Here is a 19,617-nt window from a genome sequence, read left to right on the forward strand (position 1 = left end):
TCAAGCCTCCAAGTATGATGACAAGTTTTTTTTTTTGCTCTGCAGCAATCTTCTTTGTGTTTTTTGTTATGTGTGCCCTGAACTGATCAAGCACCAATAGGGCAAGTTTGCGTAAGAGCCCACCCGGTCTCCTGCTCCAAACACTCTCAAACCAGATCTTCATCCCATCCTGATCCATCCAATCCTTGTCATGTGTGTGTGTATCAAGACCTAACCATAGACAGAATTGGTTTCAGACTTTAAAATAAACTATCAGAATGTGCTATTTCAGTGGCAGAGCATGATTTTAAAGAGAATTATAAAGGTGCATTATAGTGGTTAATTCACTTAAACAGTTAAGCTATGCTTGAAAAAAATACAACATACAAGTTCTAATTTTTGATGATTGTCCTGCAGTGAAACTTCTTGTTCAACTACAGTAGGTTATTCTTCTTCATCACTACAAAGTTAAGGTTCCATCAGTTCTCCTGCAAATTGCTGCAGTGAGTTTCTCTTCATTTGTGCATATCCTAAAACATGTGTCTGCATCCACTTTGGTGTATTCTTCAAAATGTGTTTTCCCTCTAAGTTAATGCACCTCCTCAAAATCATCTTCACTATTATCAGACTGTTCTTCATGATTAATAGGAGAAGCATAGAAAGCTTCGTTCATTGTGTCATTCAAGGTGAAAAATCCGGTACATTTTAAACAGTTGGCAATCAGTTTTTCATCAACCTCATCCCATCAGAAGCACATAAATATATTGTCTACAGTACATTGAGATCACATTTTGTTTTTGAAACAAACCAGAATTTTGTTTAATAGCATTCTTTGATAGTTTTCTCAAAGCACTGGATTATATCTTGATCAAGTGGCTGAAGAACTGATGTCATATTAGGTAGCAGATGTTCAACAGTGATTGCACATAGGCTATTCATTTGGCAATGAGTTGTGTAGTTATCCACAAACAGCAAAATTTTTATTTGCCCCACTCATTCTGTGATCTAAACCTCTGATTCATTTTTCATAGATTTTTGATAACATCCAAGCTTTTGGTTGGATATATAGTCAGTATTGTCTTGAAATGTTTAAAGCATCAGGGCATCTTGGCTTTCCAAATGATTAGAAAGGAATCTTCTGTGTTCTAGACATGTTTGTTGCTTGGAGAACTATAATTTGTTTTGCCTTTTTTTTTTTTTTTTAACTTTCCACTGCATTTCCCACCTTAAATGTTGGCATTTTATCCAGTAGCAACTTAAAAAAAAAGTCCAGTTTTATTAGTATTGAAGGCGTCATTCCGTTCAGATGTCAACAAAACCATTTAAACAGGTCTCTTTCCATTCCTTCATAGATTTAATGTTACTGGCTGCACTTTTGCCACAAACTTTTTTTAAGAGAGTCCTTGGTGAATCTTAAATTTTTGGAGCCATCCATTGGAAGACTTCAAACTTCACTGTCCATTCAATATAGAAATGATTCATCCTTAGTTTTTAAAAGATTTCCATTTTATGGGATCACTTTTTTTGCAAATATCATCATTAACCCTGGGGGATCACATCTAGTGAGTATGGGCTTGGCACACCCAGGGTCCTGAGCTGGATATCATCATTGTTCTCTTTCTTAGTGATTCCTTTCTACTTCTGATTTCTCTCTCTCCCTCTCTCCTCTCCCTCAGGGTAACTTGGGAATTTTTTGGCTGGTGTAGCATAAGCTTCAGGCTTCCTTGCACCATATGGCTAATAATAATAATAGTAATAATAATAATAATAATAATAATAATAATTAGCCATTCCAAGAATTCTTTTCAAGGTCCAGATATTTCACCTTTTGTGCTCTAATTGTACTCAGTGCAGCAGATTTCTCTAAGCCTTCAGTCTTTATTTGATCTTTCAAAATGGTTGTTATTGTTTGTTTGTTATTTGGGTTTTTTTAGGAGCAGTAGCAATTCAGGCCATATTGCTCTGGGGATATGCAGTGGCCATTCCTTGACCTTTCCGCATCCTCCGTATTTCAAAATGTTGAACAGTGTACTCGTAGGAATGTCACTCTGTTTAGCAATGTTGGCCCTAGAACACACAACATTATCTACAGCTTGTAAAATCTTAATTTTATCTGCAATTGGTATATTGATGAACATAGCCTATATACATTGTGTAATGAAATGAACGAAATTTTCGAGTTAATTTCATTACACCAATCGTCATTAGGAAGTAAGTGAAAGTCTGATGGTATTAGATGTGGTGAATATGAGAAATTGCCGGTGAGTGCGGAAATTACCAACAAATGATTTTTATGGTCAGCCTGCAGGCTTATCGTTGCTCCAATAAATTGACATTATTTTATTTTGAAATTTAAGTATTGTAATACTTACATTTCAAAATGAAATGTAAGTATTACAATACTTACAATACCTCTAGACCAGGGGTGGGCAACTTTTTTCGTCAGTGGGCCGAATGAAATTTTCGTATCATGATGCGGGCCAAATGAAATTTTCGCATCATGATGCGGGCCGGAATAGATTGAACGATTTAATAAAAAAAATCAGAACCTAAAAAATGTTATATTACTTGAATTACCAAATTATTAATGTATTTTTAAAAAAAATATCTGAATGTCCAATTATCATTGAAAATGCGGCATTCGGCATCAATTTTTTTTTTTTTTTAATTGGCTCATTTTAGGGCTATAAATTATATTAAATTAAAAATTGTAATAATTAGAAAAGGCATAAAACATAAAATATCTCGCACCAATATTATTTTTTTCAATAAGAAGTCAAACCCAAAGGAACTTCGTTCGATCGATGCTACAATAATAATTAGGAAATAACTCTTTGACGCTGCACAGAATCACTTGGTTACTGTTGTACTGGCCGCGTTTCCGACTGAACCGAATTAAGCCGAACATTTACGGCGAGTGTAGTCAGGTATGGATTTTCTATATTTATGCATTTACCGAGGGGACCGGATTCAACATCGTCGCGGGCCGGATGTGGCCCGCGGGCCGGCTGTTGCCCACCCCTGCTCTAGACAGACCTGAAGTCTGTCTAGAGGTCCCCTATCCAGGGGACATTCTAAATACTCGAAATAAGCTCAAGGGAAAAAACTGGACGAATCTCAAGGGTAACGACCTAGGCAATGGATATAGGACTACGATTAAGGAATTTAAAGTAGCAACTTGGAACATTAAGGGAATAAATCACAAATTAGATGAATTGACCATGGAACTAAAATATAGAAATATTGACATAGCAGTCATTACCGAAACAAAAAAGAAGAACAAAGGATCCAAAGAAATAGGTAACTTCATAATGATATACTCCGGCATACCAAGTGAAAGGTGGGCATCTTGGTTATCACCCAGAACATTGAAATTAAGACTAAAAATTCTATCTTATACAATAACAATCATTGGCATCTATGCACCAGTAGAAGGCAACATTGATGAAACCACAGAATTTTATGACAAATTACAACAAATCATGGACCAAACTAACAAAAACGAGTATCTCATACTAGCAGGAGATTTTAATGCAAGGGTTGGTGCTCAATCAGTAGACAAATGTATAGGATCAGAAGGCGAACCTGTGGTCAAAAATAATGGAAGATGCCTGATAGACTTCTGCATTTTTAATAAACTTAAAATTACAAATACTTTTTTCAGCCACAAGAATATCCATAAATTCATGGGAAGCAAGAAACACAAGGTCTATAATAGATTATATTATCATTAATGAAAATTTAAATGACAAAATTAGAGACACTAGAGTATTCAGAGGCAGTGAAATTGACAGTGATCACCACTTAGTAGAAAGCACTTTCAAAATAAAAAGAAATTATCTTAATAAAAAGAAAATACCAACAGAAACTACTAAGAAATTAAAAATACATTTGTTGGAAGACGAAAGCACTAAATTTCTGTATGAAAGTTGATTGAAAGATAAACTCAAATCAGATGAAAGTGATAATGTTGAGGAAATCTGGTCAAACATGAAAAAATCAATTCTGGGAGCTGCTGAAGAAAGTCTTGGATATAAACCTATAAAAAATAAAAACTGGCTATGAACTTGGAATGAAGAATTGAAGCAAACAATCAATGCAAAAAAAAACGACCTATAAACTGTTCCTACAAACTAAAGACCTACATCTACACGTAAAATATAAAAAGTTTCGAGCAGAAGTCAGAAAACTAACCAGAAGAATCCGATGAGATGACTGGGATAAATTTGTTAAATCTTTAGAACATGATATCACGGGCCCACAGAGAAGAGGTTTTAAAATTTTTAAGAAATTACAACTAGACACAAATGATCAAATAAAAACCAACTCCATCTCCCAAGCAGAATGGAAGCAACACTATTCCAAACTATGGTATAACCCAGGCACTAGGGAATTGGAAGATGAATCTGTGAAGTGGAAGATGACAAAAATATAACAATGGAAGAACTAGAGTTAATATTACAAAAATCAAAAAACCGAGAAAGCCCAGGCATAGACCATTTGAATGTAGAACTATTTAAATATGGGGGCACCTTACTAAAAAACCCACTACTAAAATTATTTGACATCATATGGCATAAGCAACAGATACCCAAAGATTGGGAAACAGGAATAGTAATCAATTTACACAAAAAAGGCTCCAGAAATAAACCTAACAACTACAGAGAGATAACACTGCTGTCAACTGCTGCAAAGTTATACTCTAATATACTATAGAATAAACTTAATAAATACAGTGAACAATTCTTAGAAGAAGAACAATGTGGGTTCAGAAAAGGGAGAAGCACAATAGATGCCATTTTCTCACTACAGCAAATTTTGGAGAAAAGAAGAGAATTCAATCTACCAACATTTCTGCTGTTTATTGATTATGAAAAAGCATATGGCAATGTAAACCAGGAAAAACTTTGGCAGATTCTACGTGAAGAAAATATTCTAACCCAACTCCGGAAAGCGATCCAAAGCCTATATAAAAACTCAAAAGTCTGTATAAAATATTCTAATGGCCAACTATCAGACCAATTAACACCAATAAAGGAGTCAAACAAGGATGTGGACTATCACCAAATTTATTTAATATCTACATCAATAAAATTCTTAAAGAATGGAAACAAACAACAATGGAATACAGTTTAACAACAGGAATAAAATCCAAACTATATTATATGCTGATGATCAAGTTATAATGGCAAAATCCGAAGATGAATTACAGATAGCAGCAAATGAACTTAATAAAATAGGTAAAAAGTACGAGATAAAAATCTCCACCTCAAAAACAAAATCAGTGGGATTATGTGGAAAAAACATACAAAGAGTCAAAATTGTCATTGATGATAAAATAATAGAACAAATATCTCACTTCACCTATTTGGGAAATTTAATATCAAATGAAGGGAAAGACATCCACACTAAACTACAAAAATATAATAAAATGAATGGAACGATTAAACCCCACTTTGGAAAACAAATGACAACTGAAACAAAATTATGACTGCACAACATTACTTCAGGTGCCTCCGTAGCCAGGTGGGAAGGTGCAGCAGGGCGTAGCACATGCTTCTTGCATTAAACCGGGGTTCGAGCCCATCACCACCAAATATGGAGGATGCGGAAAGGTCAGGAAATGACCACCGCATATCCCGGAGCAATATGGCCTTAGTTGCTAATGCTCCTAAAAAACCAAATAACAAACAAACAACATCACTTCAAAACTAGCCCTCTTCTACAGCTGTGAGACTTGGGTCATAAATAAGAAAGATGCACACAAACTAGAAGCAGCACAAATGAAATTTTTAAGACCATTATTAGGCTTTACAAGACTAGACCACCAAAGAAATATAGATATCCGCGAGAAATTAAAAGTAGATAACATTTACTGATTGGAGTAAATGACATAAAACAGTATCAGGAGAAATGGATCAGCCACATAGAAAGAATGAACCCAGACCAGATCCCAAAATTAGCCTTTAACTACAAACCTACAGGCAAGAGAGATGTTGGTTGACCAAGACAACGATGGCGAGATCAAGACCACCTCCAAGAGCTACAACGGAACAGGTCTTAAAAGACCTAAGCCGGACCAAGTTCATGATGATGATGATGAAGTATTGTAATAAAAAAAAAATTAAAAACAAGACAAGATGCAGTGGTGGAAATTTTTGAGTCATTATAGATAATTCATTTGTTTTTCAAGATCACTAAAACAAGTGCAAATTATCATAGGTTTATGGGTGATTGGCAGGAGCCTACCTTGTGGTTGTTAAAATATCCTGGGATGATAAAAAGAGGATTGCTCTAACAAGCTTTGACTATCTTTCAATAAAGTCAAATTTTCAAAAATATTTTGTTATCAAGTTAAAGATATGAGTAATATAAAAGTCAAAAATCAAGTACCAGTTTAATGTTCAGTGGCTAGTTTATTTAATCAGCAAATTCCCTTCCCAGTGACAATATTTTTTATTCATATTTCTCATTTTTATCAGTTCATTAAATTTTTCTGCCAAAAGAATGAGCGAGTAGTTGGGGGTGGGGAGGAACCACTCACCCACCCACATTTGAATTTGATCATGTGTACCCAAAGTCATAAAAGAAACCCTTTTATTCATCACACTACTGGTTCAAAGTTATCTTTGTTCTATAATGTCTTGATTTACAGTGTCAGTTTTTTTTTACTAATGCATAAATTAATTTCATATTTAAAATCTGATTCCTGGTTGAGATGTTTTGAATGATATATGAGTTGTCTATGTAGATGCAAAACTCAAGGCTAGTGTCATGAACAGACATATATTCAAGAATGGTTTTTATAATGTATAATAAATTGCAATTTTGTATAACCTGTTGGATTCATACTTTTTCTAATTTGAATTTTTGATACATGTGTAAAAAAGAATGGCTAAAATCCTAATATCATATTTTAGTACTTTAGCATTAATGATGACTGGCACAGTAATAAAATATTTTATACAAATCATGACTATCTGTGTACTCATTATTATTTATATTACTTATAAAGGTGCCTCCGTAGCCAGGTGGGAAGGAGCAGCAGTGCGTAGCACACGCTTCTTGATTAGACCGGGGTTCGAGCCCATCACCACTAAATACGAAGGATGCGGAAAGGTCAGGGAATGACCACCGCATATCCCGGAGCAATATGGCCTTAGTTACTAATGCTCCTAAAAATCAAATAACTAACAATTACTTATAAGAAAGCTTTACAAACAGATCATCTATCTTAAATGAACAAGAATATTAATATAATCAATATTAATAATAATAATACAGGTTTTTGAGGATTATGAGAATAGACAACTGTGCTCGGCTAGCTCCAGCAGTAGCATGACTGAAGAAATACATTAGCACTAGTTGAGGCGTATGATGCAAGAAAGCAAGCTTATACAGCATCAGCCAAAAAAAAAAAAAAAAAAACCTTCCCATTTCACCATCCGGTCAATCTAATTGATGCCTGCTTACTTTCATTAGATTTCACTTTCTAGAAATTAAAGGAAACTAGTGAGTATACATTAAGTGATGCCCTCATTAAGCAAATAGTGCCTATTGCCTTCATTATTTATTATTTTTTGCATTAATTTTATTTGTTATTTATAATTACTTTTATTATAATTATTTATTAATCTAATTAATGCCTGCTTACTTTCATTAGATTTCACTTTGTAGAAATTTAAGGAAACTAGTGAGTTTAATTGATTTCATTCCAAAATTGGTTAATACTCACCAATTTCTCTTCAGTCACCAATTTCTCTTACTGTCAAATAATATGCCTTTGGTTCTTAGTTTAGTTACTTATGAATTGTATTTTTGTGTGGAACATGGGTACTGGGAAACTCCTTCCTTCTTGTACTTAACAGAATTATGCAGCACATAACAGTGATATATGAAAACCTACTGCTCGTGCACAAAGTTATCTATTGTTAATACTTCAAATAACCTACATAGAAGTGATCAGAAGAAGCAATGGTGTCACATATCAATCTCATAGTACCTTTTTGTGGCCTCTTATTTCTGGAGGCAATGAGTGGCCACAGAAAATATGCCAATGAGTAATGTGCCATTTTCCACAAGCATGTAGTCATCTCTTTGCTTATTCCTTAAAAAATCTCCTTGTATATATTTATTCTTTTCAGTGATGAAATGACAACTCATAATTCCTTTTCAAACATCAAATGTGATCAAATTATAATCATTTAGATTTTATCATATAATTCTCCCAAAAAATCATGTTCCCTCCTTCCTTCCTTACTTCCCAACAAAATAGTTTACCCCAAATTGGGAGATGCACTTCACACTTAAAAACCACTGTCATAAGTTATAGAAAATAAGAATTGGAAGGAAAAGGTAGGCCCAGTGAGGCTGCTTGCTCCAGGGCTCATGTGGGTTCCTAATGCTTACATCCTTTAATGATCCCAGAACACATTGGGTATGTCATTTTTAGTTTTTATTCTTAATTTTAATTTTAAAAATAAATTTTGAATAATCATATTAGTTAATTTTTTTGTTTTTATTATTTTTAAGGATGGCTTGACACCATTGCACTGTGCTGCTCGTAGTGGACATGACCAAGTTGTGGATTTATTACTTGAAAGAGGTGCACCCATGATAGCCAAAACAAAAGTCAGTATTATTATAATTGCATATTGCTTTAATTACACTTTTCATTAAACTTTTTAAATACAAATAATTACAGGTATAAAACAAAATATATTTTTTTTCTACTTGGCATATATAAAATTTGTTGCATATTCCACTATGTGGTGTATCATCAGCCATTTTCAGTCCACTGCAGGATGAAGGCCTCTCCAGCAACTTTCCAGTTCCTTCTGTTTTGTGCAATGGCCATCCATTTACTACCCACAAACTCTTGAATTTCATCTGTCCATCTCTGTCGTTCTCTTCCAGGTTTTCTTCTAGCTCCTCTTTGGTACCATTCTGTAATTTTCTTAGTCCATCTGTCATCATGTCTTCGAGCTATGTTGTGTCCTACCCTAGACCATTTTAGGTCTTTAGTTTTGATAAGAATGTCCTTTACTTGAGTTTGCTGCCTAATCCATGTGTTTCTCTTCTTATCTAACAGTCTGATTCCCAATATAATTCGTTCCATTCTTCACTGTGTAGTTCTCAGCTTCTCTTCAATTCTTTTGGTGCGTGCCCAAGTTTCACTTCCATAAGTCATGGTGGGGAGTATACATTGGTTCATTATTTTACATTTAAGACAAATTGGGATACTGCTCCTCAGTATGTGACTATTTCCTGAATGCTATCCATCCAAAATTTATTTTTCTCTTGACTTGCAGACATTTATCATTATTACAGCTAATGACTTGTCCCAGATAAGTATATGACTCCACTTTTTTATTACTGCTCCTTCAATCATTATATCCCTTTCTGTGGCATACTTGTTCATAATGGTGTTTTATATTGATTTGCTTTCTCCATTGGCTGTGACATTATGTTTTGTTTTAGCCATATTCATCTTTAGTCCAAAATCCTTACTAACCAGGGGCTCACATCTGTTGAGTATGGGCTTGGCATACCCAGGGTCCTGACCTGGATATCATCATTCTTCTCTTTTTTGGTGATTCCCTTCTACTTTTGACTCTCTCTCTCTCTCTGAGTAACTCGGAATTTTTTTTGGCTGGTGCAGCATAAGCCTCAGGCTTCCTTGCCCCATGTAGCTAATAATAATAATAATAACTGTGCATAACTGATTACGATTTTCCTCTAATTCTTTGGGATTGTGGCTTACCACATTGTCATCTGCAAATCGTAAATGGTTTAGGTGCTCTCCTTTAACATTGACTCCTTTCTGCGACCAGTCTTATGTTCTGAAAGCTTCCTTAAGGGTAGCTGTAAAAAACTTTGAAGATATTATGTCTCCTTGTCAAACAACTTTTTCAATTTTAAATTTACTACTGTCTTTGTCTAGTCTAATAAAGGAGGTAGCATTCTCATATATTTTCTTGAAAATCATAATATATGGGCTATCTATGCCTTGTCTTTCCAGTGCCCGAAACATTGCCTTATGCTGTATGGAATCAAATGCCTTTTCGTAATCCACAAATGCGAGGCATAATGGTGTTTTATATTCATTTGCTTTCTCTATTAGCTGTGACATTACATGAAAGTGATTCATAGTTTGAGAATCCTGTCCTAAAACCAGCTTGCTCTTTTAGTTGATTCTCATCAAATATTCTTCCTAAACTGTTAGCAATGACCCTTGTGAACAACTTGTAGATATGGAATAGCAAGCTAATTGGTCTATAATTTCCAATTTCTGAGTTATCTCCTTTATGTGGTGTATAATGGTATGTAAATTGCATAATTAAACTGCCTTCTAGGACCATCCATGTAATGGTCCTAGAAGGCAGCTAATAAACTAGGGCTATTCTGTTTATATGAGCAATAAAAATGCCATTTCAGAATCAAATTTTATCTTAAGTTTTTTTTAGGTTGCATTATGTATGTACAAAGCAATTTTTATTTACTTTGACAATTTTTATTTTTTTATCATCTTAGAGAAAAGCTATACTTTTTTTTTTTTTTTTTTTTGAAATGTGGCTAAGTTGGGTCTTAGTCTTTCAGTAATTCTCTGAGCATTTTCAATTCTTAGATGGTCTCAGATGGTAGGGTTCTTCACGTGAAAGATGAGTTACTACCTATTACAGTAGGTAGTGATCCTGCAGTTCTTTTAATTGTTTCCTCTTCCTCCTTCATCCATTAGCATTAGTTGAGGCATATGGTGCAAGAAAGCAAGCTTATACAGCATCAGCCAAAAAAAAAAAAAAAAAACCCCTTCCCATTTCACCCATCTGGTCACTCCAAATGAATGTTTGTCTAGTTCAGCCTTAAATTTATTTAAGCTATCAACCTCCACAACAATAGATGGAAGTCTGTTCCAGCAATCACCTACTCGCTGGCTAAAGGCAAACTTCCACACATCTATTCTACAATTGTCTCTCCTTAATTTGAACATATATCCGCTCAGGTACTGAAATTTTTAACACCATACCACTATCCTTTTCCACTCAGGCCATGAGCTTTCCAAACATACCTTGTATACACAGCTGTTGCAAGCCTTAGTGTAGGCAGAAGATGAAACTGGAGATTTGAATACAATCCAATATGGATGTGTTATTTTTTTTTTCTTGAACAGCCTTAGGATATTTATTATAAAACCATGTTTTAATTGAAGGATTGTAATTTAGGAGTGGAGTGAGGAATAAAGGATTTTGTCCTTGTAAGGATAAATTTACAAATGTGATCTGAGAAAATATTAGAATTAGAATATTTAAAATAGTAGTCTAACTAAGGAAATAAGGAACATAAATCAAGCAGATCATCTGATTTTGTATTCTTCTGATGCAAAATGACACAAGGACGAATAGCTAGGGAGCAGTGGTTTCATTGTATAGTAGACCATCACCAAGTTGGGATCTGAGGTGCTTGGAATGACAACTAACATTAACTGTATGCATGGAAGGGCTGTTAGGGAGGAAAAGTTCAAGAGTGTATCTGTATGATTAGCATTATCAGGTATTCCAGTACATAACCATTCCACTATATAATAGCAAAAGCCATGTCATATTACCAGTTGAGTCTGTAGAACTATAAAATTGTAGCCAGCTACAGTTTTGAGCATTAAAATCACCAAAGAAAATTATTTCATTGTTAGCATTAGCATTAGTAGAAGCATTTGATGCAAGAAAGCAAGCTTATGCAGCATAATAATATTTAATAAATAAATAAATAAATAACCACTTCCACTTCACCCCTCTGTTCGTTCGAAATACCTGTCCAGCTGAGCCTTAAACTTATTTAGGCTATCAACTTCCACAACAAGGGATGGAAGTCTATTCCACCAACCAACCAACCACCCGCTGGCTAAAGGCAAATTTCCTCACGTCTATCCTACATCTGTCTTTTCTCAATTTGAATTTATGCCCTCTCAGGTAATTATTCTGAGCAAGAGGAAGAATCCCATTAGCATTGAGCATGCTCAAACCATTCAAGGCTTTATACACCTCTATCAGATCACCTCGCTGGTGCCTAGTCCTCAGACACTGTAATTTGCAAAACTTATTAAGCCTTTCTTCGTAAGAGCACCCCTTTGTTCCATTCACTAATCTTGTTGCCCTTCTCTGTACTCGTTCCAGCATCTCTACATCCTTCTTGAAATGAGGCCTCCAGACCTGTATACAGTACTCTAGGTGTGGCCTGACCATTGCCTTATACAAGGGAATAATCACCTCCTTATCCCTCCTAGAAAAATTCCTATATATCATCGACAATACACCATGAGCTACTCTTGCAGCCCATCTGCACTGCTCAGAAAACTTCATATCTGCCTGCACAACCACCCCCAGGTCCCTTTCATTCTCTACCACTGTCAGTGTAGTACCACAGAGTTGATACGTTGCTCTGGGGTTGCTGTTTCCCATATGTAGTACTTTACATTTGTCAATGTTAAACTTCATTTGCCACCTCGCAGCCCATCTGCTCAACCTGTCCAGATCCTGTTGCAGTAGCATAGTGTCAGTAGTGTCCTTGACAACCCTGCCAACCTTCGTATCGTCTGCAAACTTGGACATTAAGCTTGATATACCATCATCAATATCATTTATAAATACAGAAAACAATAATGGACCCAATACTGAACCCTGAGGGACTCGACTAATAACATTAGTCCAAGATGAGCAGTGTCCATTGATTACCACTCTCTGTCTTCTCCCCCTCAACCACCCCTTTATCCATAGCAGCAATTTGCCTCCAATGCCACACTGCTCCAATTTGTGCAGCAGTCTTCCATGTGCAACAGTATCAAAAGCCTTTCTAAGATCCAAGTATATAATATCAAAGTTATTCCCTGCATCCAGTTCTTTTGTGACTGCATCATAGTATCCAATCAAATTGGTCAGGCAAGACTTCCCCTTAACAAAACCATGCTGTGTCTGAGCTATAACTGAAGTCTTGTCTAGATGATCCTGCAGTGCTTTTTTAACCAGTGCCCCCATTAATTTTCCAGGAATAGAAGTTAAACTAACAGGTCTATAATTACTTGTGTTGCCCTTTGATTCTCCTTTGTGAATTGGGGGTCACATTTGCACATCTCCAGTCCATGGGTACTTCCCCTGAGTTCAAGGAAGTTCTCATAATTATGACTAAGGGTTTGCTTACTTCCTTTGCTGCCTCCTTTAATATAACTGGATAGATCCCATCCACCCCAGGTGCCTTTCTTGTATTTATCTTCAACAATTTCTCCTCCACTTTACTCTCAGTTATTACAAGATTCTCTAGCTTACTGCCAGAGTTGAATACACCTCTGGCATTCCCCTCGCTGAATAACTCTTCATGTGTGAATGTCGATGCAAAATATTCATTCAGTTTGTTAGCTACCTGAGCAGGATCATCAACAGTTGACCCATCTATATCAAGTGGACCAATCTGATTCATCCCCTTCCTTCTAGAGTTTACATAAGTAAAGAACTCTTTGCTGTTTTTCTTTGCATCCCTTGCCAAAGATTTCTCGTAATCTGCCTTTGCCTGCCTAACCTCCTTTGTAACTTGGTTACAGATCAATTTGTATCCATCATAGGCTTCTGTGTCATATGTTAATTTGTATGTATCCCATGCATTTTTCTTCTCTGCCATATGTCTCATTAGTTCCTCTGACATCCACTTAGGCCTAAACCTTGAACAATATTTCTTAGTTGGTATGTAAAGCCTAGTAGCTTCCAAGATAAGTTCTTTGAATGCTTCCCATTTTGAATTTGCTGTTGGTAACATCATCAGTTGGTCCCACTGTATAGAATTTAAATAGTCTCAGTCCATCGTAGTCGCCTTTACGAAAGCAATAACCCTTCCCTTTATCCCTAATGGTAGTTACCTCTTTGAGTAAATCCCACTTCAGCACACTGTGATCACTGCTACTTAGTGGTTCATTTACCTGCAGATTCTTAATGCATAAAGAATCACTACTGATAATCAAATCAAGAGTATTACTCCCTCTAGTTGCCTCTAGAACATGCTGATGTAGAAAACAATAATCCAATAAATCCACAAAAGCCTTGCTAGTGTGTGAGTGACTAGCCCCCAAATTCCAGTCAATATCTGGGAAATTAAAATCCCCCATTATAAGACTCTCTGATTTACTGGCTTACTATTTCCCTGTACAGTTCCTAATGACTCTGATGAGTATAATAAGAAACTGTACAGGGAAATAGTAAGCCAGTAAATCAGAGAGTCTATAGCACACTCCTACTCTCAGAAGGTTAGATTGTTGAAGGTTAAGAAGGTTAGATTGTTGAAGGTTAAGAAGGTTAGATTGGGTAAGTTCAATTTTAAAGCAAGAAAGTCAAATAGTTATGAGCAATTTGTAGAGTGGGGAGAATGATACATAATAAATGGATTTGACAGAATGAGATGAAGAGATTTGAAACTTGAGGAGATCAGAAAGTGATGATTCAAGATTAGTAAGTCTGTGACAAGGAATAGCAGAGCATGCAAATACCAAAGTACCACTTTTAAATCAGATGGAACCATAGAGTTAATAATTAGGACAAATGGGATGGGTGGTGGTCAAGGCTTGGAAGTTTGCAGATGGAAATTTATTAACGAACATTTTAAGTATAGTTAAAACAAAGCTGTTAGTCATGGCTTAGAATACCTTGATGTGAAAATTAAATTTTTATATAGTTTGCAAATTTTATTTAATAGAAAGATATATTATATTATAATGATGGTATGAAACAGAGCTGTAATACTCAATATGTTTTGAATCGTTTTGAATATTTTCGTTAGATTCTTTTAATTGCGTTAATTTGAATTTTAATTGTTTTAAATTGATTTTGAATTGTGTTAAATTGATTATTTAATTATTTATATTTTACTTTAATTATTCAATTATTTATATTTTACTTTAATGTACCGGTAAGTTGTCGATTTTTTCATTTTTTCCGTTTTAATTTCTGGAGGGTATCATACGGAAGTGTTCACGTACTATATTGAGGTATGCTCCTCTTATTAATTTACTAATATTATAATGATGATACTATCAAGCTTACAGAGATTATCTTGTGTTGCCATCAGGATTATTAAACTTGCCCACTTCTGGCTTATACATTTAGATGTTTAACTTCTGTTTTTGTGTGAACTTTTGCAAAGAAAAGATTTCTTATTGTAATAAGAAAGAATTTGTATTAATTGGAAAATTTTCAACTTTTTTTTTTTTTTTTTTACCTCTGTTCATGAATATGTTCAATTAAAGGTTTATTATTATTATTATATATATATATATATATATATTTTTTTTTTTTAACAGAATGGATTGGCACCTCTTCATATGGCATCTCAGGGAGATCATGTAGATAGTGCTCGTATATTGCTATATCACAAAGCTCCTGTTGATGATGTAACTGTGGTAGGTATTTTTATTACTCATTGGTTGGAATTAACTTTATGGTGCTTACCCATTGACATTTGTGAACAAGGAGTGAAGAGCTGGCCTAGCTCCGCCCATTGGTTTAGAGTGATTGGGTGGTCTATTCCTGTACATAACTCCGTTTCCCCTATTTTAAACCAGCACCAAAGGGGGAACCCCAAAACTATTTCCCCCCCTTGGCACTGATTTAAAATTGGGAAATGATTTCCTCCCTTTGTGGCTGGTTTTAAATTGGAAATAGATCATCCAATCACTGCAAACCAGTGGGTGGAGCTAGGTCAGCTCTTGTCTCCTTGTCGCAAAGATCCATGAGTAAGCATCATAAAGTAAATTTCAACCTACATTTTTTTATTTTTGTATTATTACTACACACATACACAGGTCAACAAGTATTTTTCATTGGAAAAATATGTGGACTAGATAGGTCTATGGATGCCGATTCTAAATGTTTTCAGTTTCCTCTAATATGTCTAGTTTTTGTGTTGAGACTGATTATACCACTTATATGCAACACAAGATTACCTACCTGCCCACCAATGATAGGCCAGTAAGCCTTGAAATGGCACTGTCTGGGTGATGGTATCTGCTGAGAATAAGTAACAATAGTCTTCTCCATTGGTGAAGCGTTACTTATTATTATTATTATTATTAGCCATATGGTGCAAGGAAGCCTGAGGCTTATGCTGCACCAGCCAAAAAACAATTTGAACCACCCTGAGAGAGAGAAGTAGAAGGGAATCACCAAGAAAGAGAAGAATGATGATATCCAGCTCAGGACCCTGGGTGTGCCAAGCCCATACTCACCAGATGTGAGGTAGTGCAATATCATGGCAACTTGTTGTGAAGGTAGTCACAATATGAGATTTAATTAAATCGATGCCACTCATATACTACTGTTGTAGTTCACTACTGTGAACAGAGTATTGCGAAATATTGCTGATAGTTCTGCAGTAACACTTACATGTGTATCCAGCCAAGCTACATGAATATAATAATTATTATTATTTATTTATTTATTATTACAGGCTTACAGCTTACGTAACACTCGACTTATGGAAATTCGACTTTATGTAAGTTTTTGCCGGCCGGTGCAAACTTAAAAAAATCATGGAAACACATTTTGCATCCTGTAGGAATAAATGGAGGTATTATGAAAATATCATAATGGGAACCCAATAACACATTGTGTTTTTTTTTTTTTTTTTGGTAATTTGTTCCAAGACCTCGAAAGTTGAAATTTTCACTATATAACTAAACTATTTATCTCTCTAAAAGTCATTTTTATAATGGAAATTGCACTACATTTTCATCGTTATCATATGTTCTGTTATAAGAATCAATTTTGAACACCTTTGTGATATTTTTATAAAACATATTTCTGGAGGTCACTACCATAAAACAATTTGCATTTTCTGGTTTATTGGGCTCTTCTGTTAGTGCAATCTCTTATAAACTGGTAGTAAACTCGATCTTATTGCATTTGCGATAATACCAATAACTGGAATTCTGTGGGTTTTTAGGTTATGGTATTATGGTGAAATCTTTAATCATATATAAAACATAAATAAATTTTCAGAATCTTCTCTTCATTCCTATTTACTTATTACAATGGTGAAGGGAAAGTGCAAGTGCTGACTGTGCTAGGAAATGAAACAGAATTGATTTAGAAATGAAGATGATTAATTAAGAAGTACTAAGCAGGACAAAGTTTGTCATCTATTGCACAGAATTAGGTCTCGCTGCTTCAACAGTGAATACTATTTTAAGGGTCAGGGCACATTTAAAAGAGCGCATGTTAAAGGATCAACGCATTTAAGATCAAAAGTGATCACAAAACAGTGTTCAGGTGCTGTATCGAAGGTGGATAAGATATTAATAACATGGATGGAAAATCAGATTCAGAAGCGAGTGCCCATGAGTTCAATGACTATTCAAGCAAAAGCAAGAAGTATGTATGAAGATAAGTACGGCGAACCACAAGCCAAGTTCATGGCAAGCAACAGGTGGTTTAATAGGTTCAAGCATCGCGCTGGTTTCCAAAACATTAAAGTATGTGGTGAAGTCACCAGTGCTGATTCTGCAGCTGCAGAGAAATTTTGTGATGTGTTGGAGAAACTGTTCAGTGCAGTTCAGTTGTAAAAACCATTCAGTGCATGATTTCATAAAGGATGCTAGAAATGATTTTTATTTAAAAGACTCTATTAGATTGATGTAGATGTAAAGTTTAGTATTCCTTCATGTTATGTTCATGTAAAACTTTATTTTTCCCATTTTAATAATAACTTAAATGCTAAACTAAAGAATAATATTATAAAGCGCAATTTCTTTATTTAAAATTATAAATGTTTTTAGGGAATTTTGATTTTGTGCTTACATAAATAACTTCTGTATTAAAATAATGGATGTTTTTATATAATTTTGTTTGTGTTCTTACATGAATAACTGCTATATCTATCATTGTCATATAATCAAAACATTTAACACATCTTTGCCACTTCTATCCCTAAAAGAACAAGAAAATAAATGGCTAGAATAGACATGGACATTTCTTTTTTTCAAATATTCAGTTTAATTAAAAGAAATGGATAATTTGTACATGTCTAAAATTAACTTCTGCAGTGTTCTATGATAAACACTTTCATGGGAAATTGGAAAAGCCAAAAATTATAATTTTCTGTTTTATTCGGTTATACTTATTGTTTTTTCTTGTTTTGGAGATATATTAATTAGTATAATTGTTTTCATAACTTTTTTTTATTCTGAAATGTGCTAATATTAATGTGTACTTGCAATTAGGATTATTTAACTGCCTTGCATGTTGCTGCTCACTGTGGTCATGTCAGAGTTGCAAAACTACTACTGGACCGTAAGGCTGATCCCAATTCAAGAGCTTTAAATGGTTTTACCCCACTTCACATTGCCTGCAAGAAAAATCGAATAAAAGTTATAGAACTTCTTTTGAAACATGGAGCCTCTATAGAAGCTACCACAGAGGTATGTTCACTTCATAATCTTAGCTTATTTTACAAAGCAATATTATCAATGCTTATCTTATTCTAATATGAATTTGCTAGAAATATACACCTTATATTAAGTAGCCATATTTTTTATTTTATTCTTTTTTGCATAACTGGAGTATTTAATAATGCTTTTCTTAACTGATTTTTTGTTTTGTTTTAATTTTTATTTATTTGAAATAAATTTTTTATTAAAAACTTTAATCAGTATCGGAAATAGATTAAAAAAAAAAAAAAAATTGATTGAATTTTGGAACTCTGATTTCTTATTAGTTAACACTTTACAGATTAGTTTTACTGGTGTGATTTAGCATTAGCATTAGTAGAGGCATTTGATGCAAGAAAGCAAGCTTATACAGCATCAGCAAAAAAAAAAAAAAAAACCCACTTCCACTTCATCCCTCTGTTCGTTCAAAATACCTGTCCAGCTGAGCCTTAAACTTATTCAGGCTATCAACCTCCACGACAAGGGATGAAAGTCTGTTCCACCAACCAACCAACCACCCGCTGGCTAAAGGCAAATTTCCTCACGTCTATCCTACCTCTGTCTTTCCTCAATTTGAATTTATGCCCTCTCAGGTGATTATTCTGAGCGAGAGGAAGAATCCCATCAGCATTGAGCATGCTGAAACCATTCAAGGCTTTATACACCTCTATCAGATCACCTCGCCAGTGCCTAGTCTCCAGACACTGTAATTTGCAAAACTTAAGCCTTTCTTCATAAGAGCACCCATTTGTTCCATTCACTAATCTTGTTGCCCTTCTCTGTACTCGTTCCAGCAGCTCTACATCCTTCTTGAAATGAGGCCTCCAGACCTGTATACAGTACTCTAGGTGTGGCCCGACCATTGCCTTATACAAGGGAATAATCACCTCCTTATCCCTCCTAGAAAAATTCCTATATATCATCGACAATACACCATGAGCTGCTCTTGCAGCCCGTGTGCACTGCTCAGAAAACTTCATATCTGCCTGCACAACCATCCCCAGGTCCCTTTCATTCTCTACCACTCCTGTGTATCAGACAACACAGCAGCAATCTCCAAGGCAGAATGCGCTAGTCCCACAGGAACTAGTTATTGGTTATTGTTGGTGATACTTTTGTCAGGGAGATGGGGAATATATTATCCAAAAAGGATAGGGGGAACAGGAACAGGGTATGTCTGC

At 35.0% G+C, this 19,617-nt stretch overlaps 1 protein-coding gene across 1 annotated transcript in view; it reads left to right on the forward strand.

Moving 5' to 3' along the window:
- The window catches only part of LOC150088120 (uncharacterized), a 1,786,788-nt gene that overhangs the window by 600,023 nt on the left and 1,167,148 nt on the right, over positions 1-19,617 (forward strand). Inside the window, exons 8-10 of the mRNA XM_090370030.1 lie at positions 8,512-8,610; positions 15,314-15,412; positions 18,230-18,427. Of these exons, the coding sequence (XP_090226156.1) occupies positions 8,512-8,610; positions 15,314-15,412; positions 18,230-18,427 (396 nt within the window). The remainder of the gene's footprint in view (positions 1-8,511; positions 8,611-15,313; positions 15,413-18,229; positions 18,428-19,617) is intronic.

Source organism: Mastigoproctus giganteus, chromosome 3 (genome assembly GCF_048544385.1).
Source record: "Mastigoproctus giganteus isolate SK-2022 chromosome 3, ASM4854438v1, whole genome shotgun sequence".
NCBI lineage: Eukaryota > Metazoa > Arthropoda > Arachnida > Uropygi > Thelyphonidae > Mastigoproctus > Mastigoproctus giganteus.